The 15,654-nt window shown below is 39.2% G+C and overlaps 1 protein-coding gene across 2 annotated transcripts; it reads right to left on the bottom strand.

The window, feature by feature from the left end:
- Nucleotides 1-867: 867 nt before the first annotated feature.
- On the bottom strand, nucleotides 868-15,108 carry LOC137185662 (tubulin-specific chaperone cofactor E-like protein). Of its 2 annotated transcripts, none has more exons than XM_067593945.1 (11): nucleotides 15,004-15,108; nucleotides 12,823-12,963; nucleotides 11,259-11,329; nucleotides 9,061-9,240; nucleotides 7,935-8,074; nucleotides 7,588-7,769; nucleotides 7,166-7,422; nucleotides 4,395-4,521; nucleotides 4,060-4,176; nucleotides 3,841-3,952; nucleotides 868-2,748 (listed from the first exon to the last, which is right to left on the bottom strand). In XM_067593945.1, the coding sequence occupies exons 4-11, from the start codon at nucleotides 9,206-9,208 to the stop codon at nucleotides 2,542-2,544; spliced, it is 1,290 nt and encodes a 429-aa protein (XP_067450046.1). In that variant the 5' UTR covers nucleotides 9,209-9,240; nucleotides 11,259-11,329; nucleotides 12,823-12,963; nucleotides 15,004-15,108; the 3' UTR covers nucleotides 868-2,541. The 2 variants fall into 2 exon arrangements, with proteins under 2 accessions (XP_067450046.1, XP_067450047.1); XM_067593946.1 differs by having other exon boundaries at nucleotides 12,843-12,963.
- Between the last annotated feature and the right edge of the window lie 546 nt (nucleotides 15,109-15,654).

Below are 15,654 nucleotides of genomic sequence, written 5' to 3'. Positions count from 1 at the left end.
AGAATATATTCCACATTAATAAGAATACCCTAATGAGCTATCTTTGGTGAAAGTATCTCTGCGCAGGACGAACTGAAAGGTAGAATAAACTAACTTATGGTGGATGAAACACTGATGTAGAGGCATAAAGGAATATTTCAGTTTAAAGGGGCACTCCAGTGATTTAGCATTGCACTTCCATAACATTCAAAAAAGACAGAGAAAGAATAGTCAAAATTTAAGCAGCAGAGGCCGAGCTATCCTGATTTTTAGTCCCTAATAACACTGGATCCCACATTTCCCATAATGCATCTGGATAGTCTCTCATAAGACCTCAATGCCTCTGAAATGCTCATGTCTTTCAATCAATGCCTACAATTTTTTTGCTGAACAGACTTTTAATCCAAGATTATGTCTTTTTGATTTTTTTTTCTTTCAAACTTCAAACTTTTTCTCAAGATGAGTGAATTGGACTTAATGTGTAAAATTGGCGGAGTGCCCCTTTAAAGATAAAGCCAAATAAACTGTGAAGAACATATATTGATTGTGCATTTAAAAGGTCATAAGCAAGATCATAAGCAAGCAATTAAACACATTATGCAATGATTTAACTTACGAAAGATAGAACGTTGGAAAAAACAGTTCCCCTCTTAAAAGCATATTAATTATCTGAAACTGATAACAGCAAAAAACTTCCACTGACACCATATTCCACTGAAATGTTCATGAACACAAGTTAGTGACTCTCTAAACCTCATCTTGCTCCCTAGGTTGTATTGAACTAAATTCACATGATGTGGATATAATTATAAACCTGCACTTACGTGATATTTAAAATGTAGATGCCCTCCTACGGCTCCTACACAGAATGTGCAATGACAGATTGTCTTTTGGTACCCTGGTGTGTGTGTTTGTGTGTCACTTGTTCCCTCACAAAGACCCTAAACTCATAGTGGCAGGGATCAGTTTTCAGCAGGGACACAGATGAAGCCTGTAGGGGGCAGCACATAACATGACAACAGCCTTTATGTGGTAAGCTGTGTGGGCATGTGTGAATGTGTTCTGTGATAAGAGACCCAGTGCTAAAGGAAAAATCAACCCTCAGATAGTCTGTACACTGTTGTGGTATGATCAGTTTGTGATCATTGCACTCCCCAAGCCATTTTGTCATAAAGTGGTGTAATTTTCCTTTTCGTACGACCAATTTTCTCATTCCCTGCCTCATCAACTCCCACTTTAAAGTCCCCATGCACTTAAAGTCCCCTTCCACTCAAAAATGTGTTTTACTTATTCTTTCAGTTTGCTATTTTAGCTGCACTGTGCAGAATGATGAATGTGCAGAGTTTGTTTTCACATTCATCTGCTGAAGGAGGAAAATTTATCTGTGCTCATCTAAATCTTAATTCAAGACATGTATGTACGAGCAGAATTTTGTGATATCACAACTAGTTTGGAGCCAATATGAAACTTATACAAGTATGATGTGGAAACTTGCAGCCTGCAGAGCACATACACTGAGAATGGACTTTACAGTGAAGTAGCAGACATCTTGTGTCTAGTAGTTAAATTATTTTTGCATGTTCATGGTTTCTGATTTTTTTTAGTAAGGGAAAAGAAATACATGCAATGAAGACTTTTAAACAAGGTTATCAAACTTTTTTGTGGAAAAACCTCATCAGATAGAAATTATACTTCAAAGCTATTTTTATACGTCTTAAAAAATGTCTGGAGGGGATCTTTAAGGATTAAAACTGCTTATTCCATGATGAATTTCAAACTGATTCTTGAATATCGTGACAGCTCTGCAAAGAAGCTTTGGACTCTGTTGGTATTTTTCACTGAATGTGACTAAACATTTTGTGTTTGGCAAATTATCCCCAGGAATAAATAAAAAAAACACCACCAAACAACAAAATGGAGCCAAAAAAATTTATCACCAACACCTGCATTTAATAATGTTTAGGCAGGATTTTTCCTTTAACAACTGCTGTTCCTCCTGATATTGTGCCTACAGTAAAAGTGCAGATGAGAACAGCAGCCCCTCTCCACTGGGTAGCACTGCCTTACGACTAATCAGGGTAGCTTTTGGGCAAGCCAGTGGTGTTGGATACTTGCCTTGCAGGTGCTATGGTACATGCCGTATACTAAGAGATAGAGCTGCAGCAAAGCTTTGCTGGTACAACAGCGCCCTCCCTTCTGCTTAAGCTGCTAGCTGACTGCAAGTTTCTCTCTTGGCCTGTTCTCCAGTGTGATAGATTTGTCCACCAACTTCAGTGGATGCCCTCAAATAAAGCTTAAATAAATAAAGACATAATTCTCTCCAGACTAGCTGCATTTCCAGTCAGCACCTCCCAGCAGCCCATTGTACTCCACTGTCCAGTCTCCGTGATGGTGTTAACATCATTTTCTTCTTTTACTCTCTCTCCATTCCAACAAGTAGGCTGCTGATGCTGTTCCGTGTGCAGTTTCCAATTATTTTTCAGTGTCAGTTAACCAATCAATAAATAATCCAATGAAACAATCAATCGAGTTATCCTAATCAGCCAGTTGGAAGCTGGCTGCTCACTTGGTCTTGGGTACCACCAGTATCTCATCACCATCTTGGATGCTGTAGGAGTGGAGAGCCCGGGTGTTGTACTTCATTTCCTCCGGACCAAAGGCGCTGCACTTGTCGATGTAATAGATCCTCATGCTGTTTGTGGACAGCTGGACCACTGTCGTCAACTGCTTCTTCAGCTCTGCTACTGTCTGGTCCAAACGGATGCTCAGCTGAGACAAAGACAAAAAGTTTCTACGTTTTAGGCATTAAAATGACACTCCTTGAGGAGGTACGATAGTAGAATAAACAAAAGTTGGTGGTATTTTAAGTTCTATACATAAGTTCAAACCCAAGCAGAATTGTTCAATTCTATGCTATTATCGTTGTATGTAATATGCAAACCTAACCGTGACCATGAATTAAAGTGCACCCTCACACCATTTAATTTTAAATCCCTCCACGTCTTTGTTTTGTTCATATAAAAGTGCACAGTTCGATATCCAAAAAGAATTTGTTTAACCTGTGAGTATACCCAAAAGGAGCAGAAAGTGGACTGTCTGAATGCCCAATTGAACGCCATTGTATCTGTTTTTGGGAGAGCAACTTTGTCCACAATTTTTAAAAGAACCATTTTACAAGATAGTATTTCTTAAAACTGCACACAGGGTCCATTGCAGGCACTACAGTGTTACATTTAATGATTGGCGTTAGTTTTGGCCTTGTGACTATGCTAACTAGCCAGTGGGCTAATTTACCAATTGATGCTCATGTTAGCAACTACTAGCTGCTCCAAATGTTAGCTTCTACAAGATATACATATGACCTATTATACAAATCAGATGTGTTAGCAAGAGACCAGATTCTACAGTTAGCCAGTGAACAAGCTAACATAAATCAGAAAATCAATCAGACTTAGACTTATCAGTGGCAAAATAATCACTTCCAGTACATATCTATAATAGGGTTAAAATGTATCAAGCAACATGTGTCATTGTGTCCTTTAGCAAAGTGAGTGGCAGTGAACAGTGAAGAAAGGTGCTATAACACATCTTATGATTTCTATGGTTTGAAAACAAAATACTTTGAATTTTTTTATAGTATGCTAAAGTACATATCATGAAAGTATAACTGGACGACTTATCGCTTTATGCAAGCGTGAGTGATCAAGGACAGGATTGGTGTTGATTCCTGCAAGACAGCAAGGTCAAGTATGAATGGAGGAGTGACAAAAGGTTACATGATACAACCTTTAATCCTGCCTTTCAAGTTATTCTACATTCGTAAACTCTTCTGAACAATAGCTCAGTAACTGTTTAACTGACCTGTTCCACTTTTTCCTCACAGTGAACCTCCACCTGGGCACGGAAGCGCGGCCGAAGGTCAATCTCTGCGAGTGGTTCCAGTTTTCCATATTTGGTTACCAGGCAATGGTATCTTATAAAGAAAAGAGCAGGAGAGGTGTTGTCATTCATTACATTGCAAACTTACAAACCCTACAAACACTCATGCTTTTGTTTTAAGAATTCAGAAAGAAAGTGCACCTGTAAGGCAGCTCCTCCTCAGGGTAGTCTAAATGGTAACGGATGAAAAACCTCTCTGCGTCTTCTCTCTCGCTATCAGTCACAACGCTGCCATTTAACTGTGATATTGAGGGAAGCCTGCGGAGGAGCACATACATATGAAGCAGCTCAGTAGCAGATATTTGTGACACTATTTGAATCTGAAAAGCTTCAGGTCATTGACTTCTACAGTTCTGAAGACCAAATGGAGATGTTCTTCTAATTTGGTGTTAAGCATTCCTCAGTGTAAGAAGAAACAACCTCTCCACCCGCTAAAAAGGAGGTCCAGTCTCACTAATGTCACTAATGGGACTCACTGTGCTATCATGAGGCTGCGTCGCTCCACGTTAGTGTAGGTCTGCAATAAGGGTATGCCCTGCAGTCGCACCTCCTCCAACTTTGGGAAGAAGTTCAGCTTTTCAATGTCTTCCCATCGGTTAAGACCTGACAACACACACATGGACAAGTTAAGACAGTTAGGACAAAGAAAGGACAGCAGACATATATTACAGTGATGTGCACTGTGTCTCTTGTAGATAGCTGTGTCCAGGCCATGTGCTAACACTTTACAGAGCAGTTTGTTAAGTAACTACAAGACAGCATTGTTTGACTACCAGTCTACTACACGAGGCTGTACTTAGCCACAGTGGTACTTTGAGCTAAATGCTAACATCAGAATGCTAACATTCTCAAAGTGACAATGCTAAAATGCTGATGTTTAGCAGAATCATATTCACCATGTTCACCATCTTATTTTAGGTTGTTAGCGTTCTAACATTTGCTAATTAGCAATAAACACAAGATACAGCTGAGGCTGATGGGAATTCATTTTGAAATTTTGATGATGACACTAGGTGAAAAGATGGTTATTAAAACTTATCAGAATCAGCATCATCTTAATTGTCCAAGTATGTTTACTCAACACAACAATCTTCAGAAATATACACAAAAAATGACTATATACAGGTGAAACCGTTTCTGTGAACTGAAAACAGGATACAAATAGTGTAAAGAAATGAAGGGTGCAAGGAGTGATGAGATAAATATTGAATGGTAAAAAAAATTACCTTATTTTATATACATATAGTAGGTAGTTATATACAGTATATAGAGCCTCTTCAAATATGCAGTGATGAGTGAAATGTATTGCACATTTTGTATTTTAAACTAAATAAATATGTATAATTTGTGCTTTAATTGCCTTTCTGCTGGCCTGCCCTCTGATTCCCAGCTCCCTTAGGAGCTTGGCTGTGGAGTTGGCCATGAATCCGCCCTCAGCTGGGCACACCTTGGTGTTCCAGCCTCGGTTTCTTGCTTCTGTTGTGAGGTTGACATATTGCAGCCTCTTTCACTCATTTGTTTCATCCACAGCATCCTCCCAGGGGACTGTTAACTCGACGATAAAGACCCATCGCTGAGATTCAGACCAGAGGACTAGATCTGGTCTCAGGCTGGTTCTGACAACTTCTGGGAGACAGAGGAGTCTCTGGCCTAGGTCAACAAGCATTTTCAAGTCCCTGGCTGAGTTCAGTGGGCCTGAATCTGGACTTGAGGAGTTTGCCTTTCTTTCCACTCCATCTAAAGGTGTTAAACGTGGGAGGGTTGACTGGGCCAAATTCATAGTATGAATGACACACATACATGGCCTGAAAACTAGCTACCTATCAGTAGCTTCTTCATGTTCCTCTGAAGGGGCAAATAGGAGGAAGTGATGCATTGAAGTCTTTTTGAACATCAAGCCTTCAGATATTGTTTCTGTCCCCTCTACTCCCAAAGGAACTCTAAAAATAGATTCACCACCGATTCTGCTTGGACATGGAATAAAAAAATAACACAATTTTTAGATGATTAACTTGACACTGGACAAAGCAAAACACTAATTCCAATTCCTCAAATATGAAAAGTATGCTTCTTCTTACAGGATAACGCTGGCAAAAATCTATTTTTTTCTTTGTCAACAAATCCCATGAAAAACCAAATCAACAACAAATTGATCCTGTTAACAAGTATTAACAAGTATGTATACAAAGCCTGATATATCTTATTCCTCTTATCTTATGCCGTAGAGCTCAGAGCTCAGTCACACATACACCATCCAACTGCTCACTAGTGCACCAAATGTGTATTAATGTAGCGCTGAAAATAGTCTGTTTATTGCTCTTTGCATAACATTGGCTAAAAACTACAGTGCCCAACTATTTTAGAATGCAACTGAGACTTTGTTTAAAAAAATGTTATATTTGAGACACGTTTTAAAGATTCACATTTTTGGTATGAATGAAGCAGCTTGGGGATGAGAAGCACGAGCTGGATAGGGAAGTCAGAAAGTATTGTGAAACTTATTTTTGGTTTTGGTCTTTTCATGGGATTTGCTGCCAATAAAAAACAACAACAATCCTTTAAGTATGTCAAAATCTTAATCATAGGCTGTAGTCTTTTCTTGCTTATCATTACTTGTTTCAAGACATTTGCACTTAATTCCAAAATGCCTGAAACAAGGGATACCGCAGCAGTAATCAGTGAAACAATCTAAGTCTGTGGGCAGAAGAAAAAGCTGAATCTAAGACAAAATAACTTGCTTGGAAGGATGTTTCTCCATGTGCCTCTGAAGGAGCAAATAGGAAGAAGCGATGTATTGAAGTGTTTTTGAACACTGATATATTTTCAGATATTGTTTTGTCCACGCTACTTCTGATAGAACTCTAAAAATAGATTCAGCACTGATTCCTCCAAAGTTAGAAACAACAATTCCTGAGATAAAAGCTAACGTGGAGAGAGATCAACTGTTATACTCTTCAAATAATACAAACCTTTCAGAATACAGTGACATGTTAGCTTGTACAAATTTTGCCATCTGTTATTAAGTCATTACATACTGATGGTGATACTATACCTTTGATAGGCTCTGTAAAATCCTGTAAACTGAAAATCTCAAGCAATGCTGTTTCCTCCTGGAATTAAGCCATCATGAGATCCCTCAGTATATTCATGTACCAGCTCTATATAGTACAATAGCACTAGTAGTAATAACAATATATCACTATGACGCCAACATACACACAACAAGCCAACAGCTGGATCCACTGACCTGAGTTGTGCAGGTTGATGCTGCGTAGGTTGGGGAAGAGCCGTTGCAGGATTTCCTTGCTGTCCTGAATGGAGGCCAAGTTGTTGTTGGCCATAACCAGAGTGTCCAGGCTGGGGAACATGGAACCAAACTTGCGGACTTCGGCCCAGTCCTGGAGGCTGTTGTCGGTGATGTGAAGCAGGCGCAGACTGGGGCAGGCAACTCTGGAGGCACTCACGCCACTGTACTCGTTAAGGCACAGGAACAACTCCTCCAGACTGCAGGACAACATGGGAGAAAGAGGGGAGGAGGGTGAAGAGGAAAGTAAGGCTAGGTAGAAGAGAAAGGGTCTGATTGGAAATGAAATGAACTACTGTTCTGAGCTTTGGCCTCCCTGCTGGGTTTACTCAAAACAACTCATCTAAAATATGTATTTGTCTTACTCGGGTATCTCCTGGGTGAGCAGCAGCACGGTGTCCCAGGATACTTGGGTGTTGTTGAGGACAAGGCGTCGGACTCGGGAGAAGGCTTCAGCACACCGCGGCTCAAGGGTCATTCCTGCCAGTGGGTTAGAGCTCAGGTTGAGGAACTCCAGGTTGGGAATGCTGGAGACAATTTTACTAATCTGAAAACAAGAAATAATGTGGTGTTGAGAAAGAGTGTTTAAATGTTTGTCCCTAAAAGTCACAGACCACCGCACAAAACACAACCTGCACAGGCTTTTCTTCTCTATTTGCTATATTTATCTATTAACTGTCAAGGGATAAAACAACAAACCCAGAAACAGCACCTCATGCCAGTCCTGCAGTTTGTTATGGGACAGGTCCAGCTCCACAACGTGGGCACAGAAGGCAGCAATTTCAGCCTGGTCTCCTGCCCTGCTGATTCCACAGCTGTTCAACACCAGGACACTGGGCAGGTTCAGACGGTCTGAGGGGAAGATGGGAAAGGATGAAAGGAAGAATTTATAAGGATGACAGAGGGGAAGGTTCACACAGAAAAAGGAGGATTTTTTCAGCTGGGATTTGACTAAATGTAAATGAGTCAAAATTTGCTTGTTAAAATAAAAAAGTAGCACATCAGACAATTAGAATTAAGAATTTAATATAAGTACTCAACCTTCTGATACTCTTTCAGTGTTATATAAAATTAAATAAACAAGATGAGAACCAAACATTCCTCTTGGACATGATGACTGTAACAACTGTTACTGTTGCGCTGTACTACTTTCTAAACTTCTCTGCTCTTACGTTTGTGCATATATTTTGATATTGCCTTGTATTTTATCATTGCCTTTCATTGTTGTCTTGTATTCCTGCCTTTTTCTATTCAGGGAGGCTTTTTCATTTTAACTCTATTATTATCATTACTAATGTCATTTCATTCTCTACTTTAGCACTTTGGTTAGCTCTGGTTGTTTCTAAATGTGCTCTATAAATAAACTTGACTTGACTTACTGATAGACATTTTAATACAGTGTCTTGTCAAAAGCCCTGGTTAACTACAGTATCTGTGTTTCCTACCTCTACTTTGAAAAGACAGGACTCACATTCATGAGTCCAATGTCTCCACCACTAGAAAGCCTCAAAAGACCAAAATGCAATGCAGCCACAAGACATGTTGTATTTTTGAGTAATGCAGACAGCTGAATGTAAGTCTGAGCTCATTCTATGCAGGCTGTTGAAAGATATTTTTGGGAATGTAGGAGGGAGGATCAATGAGACAAAGCAGAGCAGCAGATGTGAGAGGGAGTTTCTATTTTATGTTTTTAATTGTCTTATTTGTTTTTAATGCATGTACCCAGGAAACCCTGGAAAGCACTCCTGACACTGAGTGGATTATAAAGTAAAGTGCACCTAACTATTTAAGGTTTAGGGAGGCAAAGTAAAAGTGTCTTTTTTTTTTCTACAGCTCACCTTTCATGGGGGAACCTTGGGGACCTGCGGTGGGCACCACCACCACGCCCATGCCAGGCCCGCGGCGGTACGGGAAGTTCTCAGGGCTGTACTTTTCACTCATCACCTCCACAAAGGTACGACCCTCAATGGCCCCTGATGGCTCCATGTCTCCGTTCCGCTGAAACGCTCCCCCCTCAGCTGGCCGGCAGGGTGGGAAAGAGTCAACAGTTATTAGTTATCACATTCAGGCACTGTTTACACTGTACAAAATGCTGCAGAGTGTACACAGGTACTATGAGAGTGTATCCACACACATTCTCGACTATAAAACATAATACATTACTTCTTTGATACCACTCACAACATTGCATAATAAAATAAAAGTAAGTGAAAACTGACTTTTACTACTTGATTAAAAACAGAACTGAAAGTTTGGTCCTCATGGTTTCCATGCAATATGATGCAAGGTTTTCTTTCAAAAGAGTGATCCACACAAAAACTATCACATTGAACATAAACCCAAACACTTGCTACAGTATGACTCTCCATCATAAATGTAATAATGTTCACTGCAGCCACGGGCTTATCGCTACTGCAATTAAATACATCATACATCATAAAACATCATAAAAGTGAGAAACAGACTACTACTGTTGCTGCAGTCACAAAGTTCACTTTACTGTTATTTGACGAGAACATACACAGATGAAAGAGACTGTGAGAAACAGAGATAAACCTGACTGAAGATCTGACACTGACATGTGCATGTTCTCTGTACAATTTGTCACCTTCTCCACTTTGCAACAGGAAAAACTTTGGTGAACATCAAGTTATAACCGACTAGTGTGATGCTACCTAGCAAACTTTCTGACAGTGACAGTTGTACAGATGCAAAGGATATTTTATTTTTTTATGGTTTAATTGATGGTCTTTTTATTGATCATTTTGACCTAGAGCTCATTAATTTGGGTCTATAGTATATATTTAATTCATCTATCCATTATATACACAGCCAGTTGATTGCTAATGTGGTTTAATACAACTGACCTGCAACAAGTCATACCTTCATTTTTGTTAAAAATGTTTTGGAGAGATGTTGATTCAACTAAATGCTCATTTTGGAGGCTGTAGTTTCTTTTTTAAAATTGTTGATTACCTTTTTGTCGAGTGACTCTTTGCTTAGTCCACTAATTGTTTCTGCTCTATTAAGGTTATTGTTGATGAACTGATTGGTTAATTAACTAATTGTGCAATTCACACTAAATCTCAAAAATCTTCACTTTTCCTGTCTCACATTCACCTGTCAAAGTTCTCCAAACTAGTTTATCAGCTGGTTTCACACAGATGAACACTCGTGCCCTGTCACTCAGTACTAATAATGCTAAACTATTAACATGAGTAACATGAACCATCAGCCCACTCATTTCAATGACTCACTTGTATTTTTACTGCAGGTCTTCATACCTGCCATATTTCATTCATAAACTATTTTCTCACCTCTAGCCTGTACAAATCAGCCATTCATTCAGCAACTAATGTTCCATGTAGAATAAAACAGTCTTACATTTACATTGCAGAGACATAACTGCTGCCCTCCTCAGGATTACTGTCCAGTCTCATAAATGTCTGCATTTCTTTTTAAGAAGGGTACAAAATGATAATGGGATCAGGGAGGGACACGAGGAGGTGTCTTCAGCTCTTTATCAGCAAACCACAGAGACACTGTCCCATTTAAATATCCCTCAATTTGCCCAGAGGAGAGAAACAAGAGAGCTGATCTTTCTGCTGAACTTTTTAAAATATAAACACACTGTGAAGAAGCCATTTTTGACCTTACTTATCAGTTAAGTATCTATAATTAACATGAGTATGTGTGTGTTTTAAGATGCTTGGTGGATAGAGCCTCGCTGTGGAATCTGCTGCAGGGAAGCATAAATTATGTAGTGGTTTTGCTGAAATAAAAAAAAAAAAAGATCCTGTTACAATATCTTATTTGACATAAATGGACTGCAGTAAACTATGGTGAGGCAATTTGTTACTCGTCAGCTGATGAGTTATTTGCTGTAACGCCACAGTTATTTGACATAAACACAAATAAAATACATACTGTAGGAGTTTTACCCAATGTCTTGTTTGAGAGAGGATGGGTCTAAACTTCGACAGAAATCTCCAACAGAATAAGGTTATAGTTCAAAAGATATGACAGAGTGTCTTACCTGAAGAGACGTTTCTCTTGATTTGACCACTATCACTGTTTGCTGTCTTCTTCTGTTTCTGTACTGATGGCCTGTCAAAGAAATCAGGAGTAGCCCATTTCATTTTGTATCCACTGACACGTACAGGGGTGTGAAAAAGTGTTTGCACCCTTCCTGATTTTTTTTTTTTTGCATGTTTGTCACACCTTTGTGTTTCAGATCAAACAAATTTTAATATAAGACAAAGACAACACAAGTAAACACAAAAAAATGCAGTTTTTAAATGAAGGTTTTTATTATTAAGGGAAAACAAAACCCAAACCTACATGGCTCTGTGTGAAAAAGTGATTGCCCCCTAACCCTAATTGGTTGGGCCACCCTTAGCAGCAACAACTGCAATCAAGCGTTTGCGATAACTTGCAATGAGTCTTTTACAGCGACTAGGCCACTCTCAAGTCTTCATTTTGTTTTTCTTCAGCCACTCATAGGTGGATTTGCTGGTGTGTTTTGGATCATTGTCCTGCTGCAGAACCCGAGTTCGCTTCAGCTTGAGGTCACAAACAGATGGCCGGACATTCTCCTTCAGGATTTTTTGGTAGACAGCAGAAATCATGGTTCCATTTATCACAGCAAGTCTTCCAGGTCCTGAAGCAGCAAAACAGAACCAGAGTATTTTCCCAAAAGTCTTGGGGTTCATCAAGATGTTTTCTGGCAAAAATGAGACAAGCCTTAATGTTCTTTTTGCTCAGCAGTGGTTTTCGTCTTGGAACGCCATTTTTGCCCAGTCTCTTTCTTATGGTGGGGTCATGAACACTGACCTTAACTGAGGCAAGTGAGGCCTGCAGTTCTTTGGATGTTGTTGTGGGGTCTTTTGTGACCTCTTGGATGAGTCGTTGCTGCGCTCTTGGGGTAATTTTGGTCAGCCGGACACTGGGAAGGTTCACCACTGTTCCATGTTTTCGCCATTTGTGGATAATGGCTCTCACTGTGGTTCCAAAAGCTTTAGAAATGGCTTTATAACCTTTTCCAGACTGATAGATCTCAATTACTTTCTTGCTCATTTGTTCCTGAATTTCTTTGGATCTCAGCATGATGTCTAGCTTTTGAGGATCTTTTGGTCTACTTCACCTTGTCAGGCAGGTCCTATTTAAGTGATTTCTTGATTGAGAACAGGTGTGGCAGTAATCAGGCCTGGGTGTGGCTAGAGAAATTGAACTCAGGTGTGATATACCACAGTTAAGTTATGTTTTAACGGGGGGGGGGGGCACTTTTTCACACAGGGCCATGTAGGTTTGGGTTAGGGTTATTTTTTTTCTCCCTTAATAATAAAAACCTTCATTTAAAAACTGCATTTTGTGTTTACTTGTGTTATCTTTGACTAATATTTACATTTGTTTGATGATCTGAAACATTTAAGTGTGACAAACATGCAAAAAAACAAGAAATCAGGAAGGGGGCAAACACTTTTTCACACCACTGTATACTTATGCTTAAATGTATGCATTTATTTGCCATTGAGACTAAATTATCATTACTTTTACACAAGACAAAGTTGTCTATTTGGGAGATGAAAGACAGGCCCTACCGTTGCCAGTATTGTCTTACTCCAGAGTGGCTGGCAGGGTTGACAGTCGTCTCCAGAAGAAATGCTCACTCTTTGTTCAGTCAGGATTTGCTCTGGACAGGCCAGGAAAGGGAGGAACTGGGGGACGCTCAGCTCATGACACTGGAGCACAGACATGGTCAAAGATCAGTTTCTGCCTCATTAATCATTTGCCAATATCAGTATTACTGAAAGAGCACCAAAATACATGTTTATATTTCTTACAAGTAGTGCAAGTGAGCTGCCAAACTGCCTTCACAGTCCAGTTACAAACCAGACCAGAACTGTCCCCATGAGGGTAAACAAAATAAGACACAATTTTCTGTCAGTGATAATACACATAAACTCAGTGATTGATGGTTGTGCAGTAAGTCACTTCAATTGTGAGATAAAGAAGCTGAGAGATTAAGTGGGTCTCACTTGTAAAGCATGACGATGTATGAATTGGAAAAGGAGGTTACACTTCAACAATGGGATTCTCAGTGGAGTGCTAAACCCAAGCATGTTCCAAAAATATCAAAAAAGGTAGCGCATCTCAAGTTTCCAAGTCAAGGAGGACAAAATACTAACATTTCACCTTGTTTATTTGGCTCACATCACAGTTGTGAGCCAAATAAACAAGTGGCTCACATCATAGACATCACAATACTAACATTTCACTTGTTTATCTGGCTCACGTTTGATGTGATAAATGAATGAAATGTTAGTATTTTGTCCTCCTTGACTTGGAAATTTGAGATGTGTCACCTTTTCATATTTTTGGAACATGACGACATACGATTCAGCACTCAGTTCTCCTAGATTCAGCACACATTGTGTAAAGTAATACTTATTGGAAGGAAAGATCAACTTAAGTAGGTGAAACATGACCGTGGCAACAGCGAGCAAACCGATTATAAAGGTTTATATTTCATAGCAATAAATGTTACTTCTTCCACTGGATTTACGCCGAGATGATGTGTAACTCTTTGTGATTCGTAAAAGGTCTTCAGTTGTGCTGTTAGGTTTTACATCGGCCCATCAGGCACCTATAAAGTGACAGATTTTTCAATGGAGTTTGGCCCGCGGTGCCAAGCACCGTAGAAATTTCATATAATTTAATATGTCTTTGCTTGCATTAAACTCATACGTTAACAATTTATAAAACATGACAACCTACGATTCAGCACGTAATTCTTGTAACTTCGGCATATATCTTTATTGACGAAGCAATTGGTATTTAGACAGAATTTCAACTGTTATACAGAACACAGTTATAAATATATTACACAATACCATTTTCATGAAAGACTGTCCTAACAACAACGAGCACAACGGTTATGAACCTTTTTTGGTTGTAGGTGCTGCTTCTTCTATGAGATTAAAGACGGGCTGATGTGTAACTCTTGGTGGCAGGTAAAAGGTCACGTTTAATTGGTAACGTTACACCAAACGCCCTTAAAAAGTATCGCATTTTGACAATTCTTCACTTCTAGATAAACATACACATCGAGAAGCGTATAAAACACGATGGCCACCGATTCAACTGGAAGTGTTCTTAAATTCGGCATATATGTTATCGACGATGAAATCCTTATTTAAACAAAATGTCAACTTTTATGAGCGGCTTACTAGCTACACTTCAAGGAGTAACGTGACGTCCGTTTGGTGGAGAATAATGGTGGCAACAACATGCAAACCGATCATAAAAGTTGTCATTTCATTGCAGTAATACCTAGTTCTTTAATTAGATTTACGCCGAAACTAGGTGCAACTCTTGGTGATTCGTAAAAGGACATTAACTGCTGTTTTTACGTTAGACCTCGGCCGAAATGATATAGAGTTCTTAAAATTGACAGATTTTTGAATGGAGGCTGGTTTTTAAAAAAATAAAATAAAATAAAAAACAAGTAGCTAACCTACTACAGACAATAACAATATGTTTCCATCTTTGCAGCTCCAGCTAAAGGAAACAACGTTTAACTGGTGAACAATAAGGGTTAAATCCAGCAGACGGTGTCCGGTGTCCAGACTCGAGCATCAGTGAGTCTGACCCCCAGCAGCAGCGACATGGATTACAGATGGCAACCGTATAAATATACTGTAGATGATCAATAGCTAACGACAACAGCCTAACACAGCGTCTGAAATACTGACAGAATAGGAGGTCGTCGTTTTACATACCTTTAACATCTACTCTTAATTTCCCTTGTTGATGAAAACAAACCAGCTGTCATTTTGCTCTCCCCTGCATCCTGGAAGTGACGTAGCTTGTTACATGAAAACGTTTTTTTTTCTTCATTTAATTTAATAACTTCCTTTTATATTGGAAATATGTTTAAATTACACCATATGATTCTTTTAATTCATATTGTTTATGAGATGCTATTAAATTGAAAAAACAAAAACAAAACAAACAAACAAAAATAAAAAAACAAGAAGGTTCCTCTTGACAAGATGAGCCCATGATGTCATTGTGTTGCTGTTGATGCTGCTGATGATGATCGGGATTTGTCTTGTCTTGTTTTACATGTAGCTTGCCTGACACTCTGCAGATGTCATCTCTCTCATTATGTTGATAGAGCTTTTTCATGGCAGACACTTTGACATGTCACAGCAGGGAAAGGACAGGTGTAACTAATAACATTAGTGATGTTCAGGGCCCTTGTGTTGTGCATAGTGGCTCACTGGAATAACTTACAATTAACAGAACTGAGCTATCATTAATATCATTAGTAACACCTGTGCATTTCCTGCTGTGACAAGCCAAAATGTCTGCTGTGAAAAGGCCTGTTATTTTCTAATTTGGCATTAAACCAATAACTACTTGGGGTA

The sequence above is a fragment of the Thunnus thynnus genome, chromosome 7 (assembly GCF_963924715.1).
Source record: "Thunnus thynnus chromosome 7, fThuThy2.1, whole genome shotgun sequence".
Taxonomy (NCBI): Eukaryota; Metazoa; Chordata; class Actinopteri; order Scombriformes; family Scombridae; genus Thunnus; species Thunnus thynnus.
Note: the sequence above shows the minus strand (reverse complement) of the source record. Positions and strands in the feature narration are given on the sequence as shown.

Bases quoted from the DNA above. Each gene is read 5' to 3' on its own strand.
- LOC137185662 (XM_067593945.1), bottom strand. From the start codon at position 9,208: ATGGAGCCATCAGGGGCCATTGAGGGTCGTACCTTTGTGGAGGTGATG. The intron at 4,522-7,165 runs GTCAGTGGATCC...GTGTGTTGTCAG, and splicing joins CATCAACCTGCACAACTCAG to GTCTTAACCGATGGGAAGAC. The intron at 3,953-4,059 runs GTGCACTTTCTT...TTTCTTTATAAG, and splicing joins GAGGAGGAGCTGCCTTACAG to ATACCATTGCCTGGTAACCA.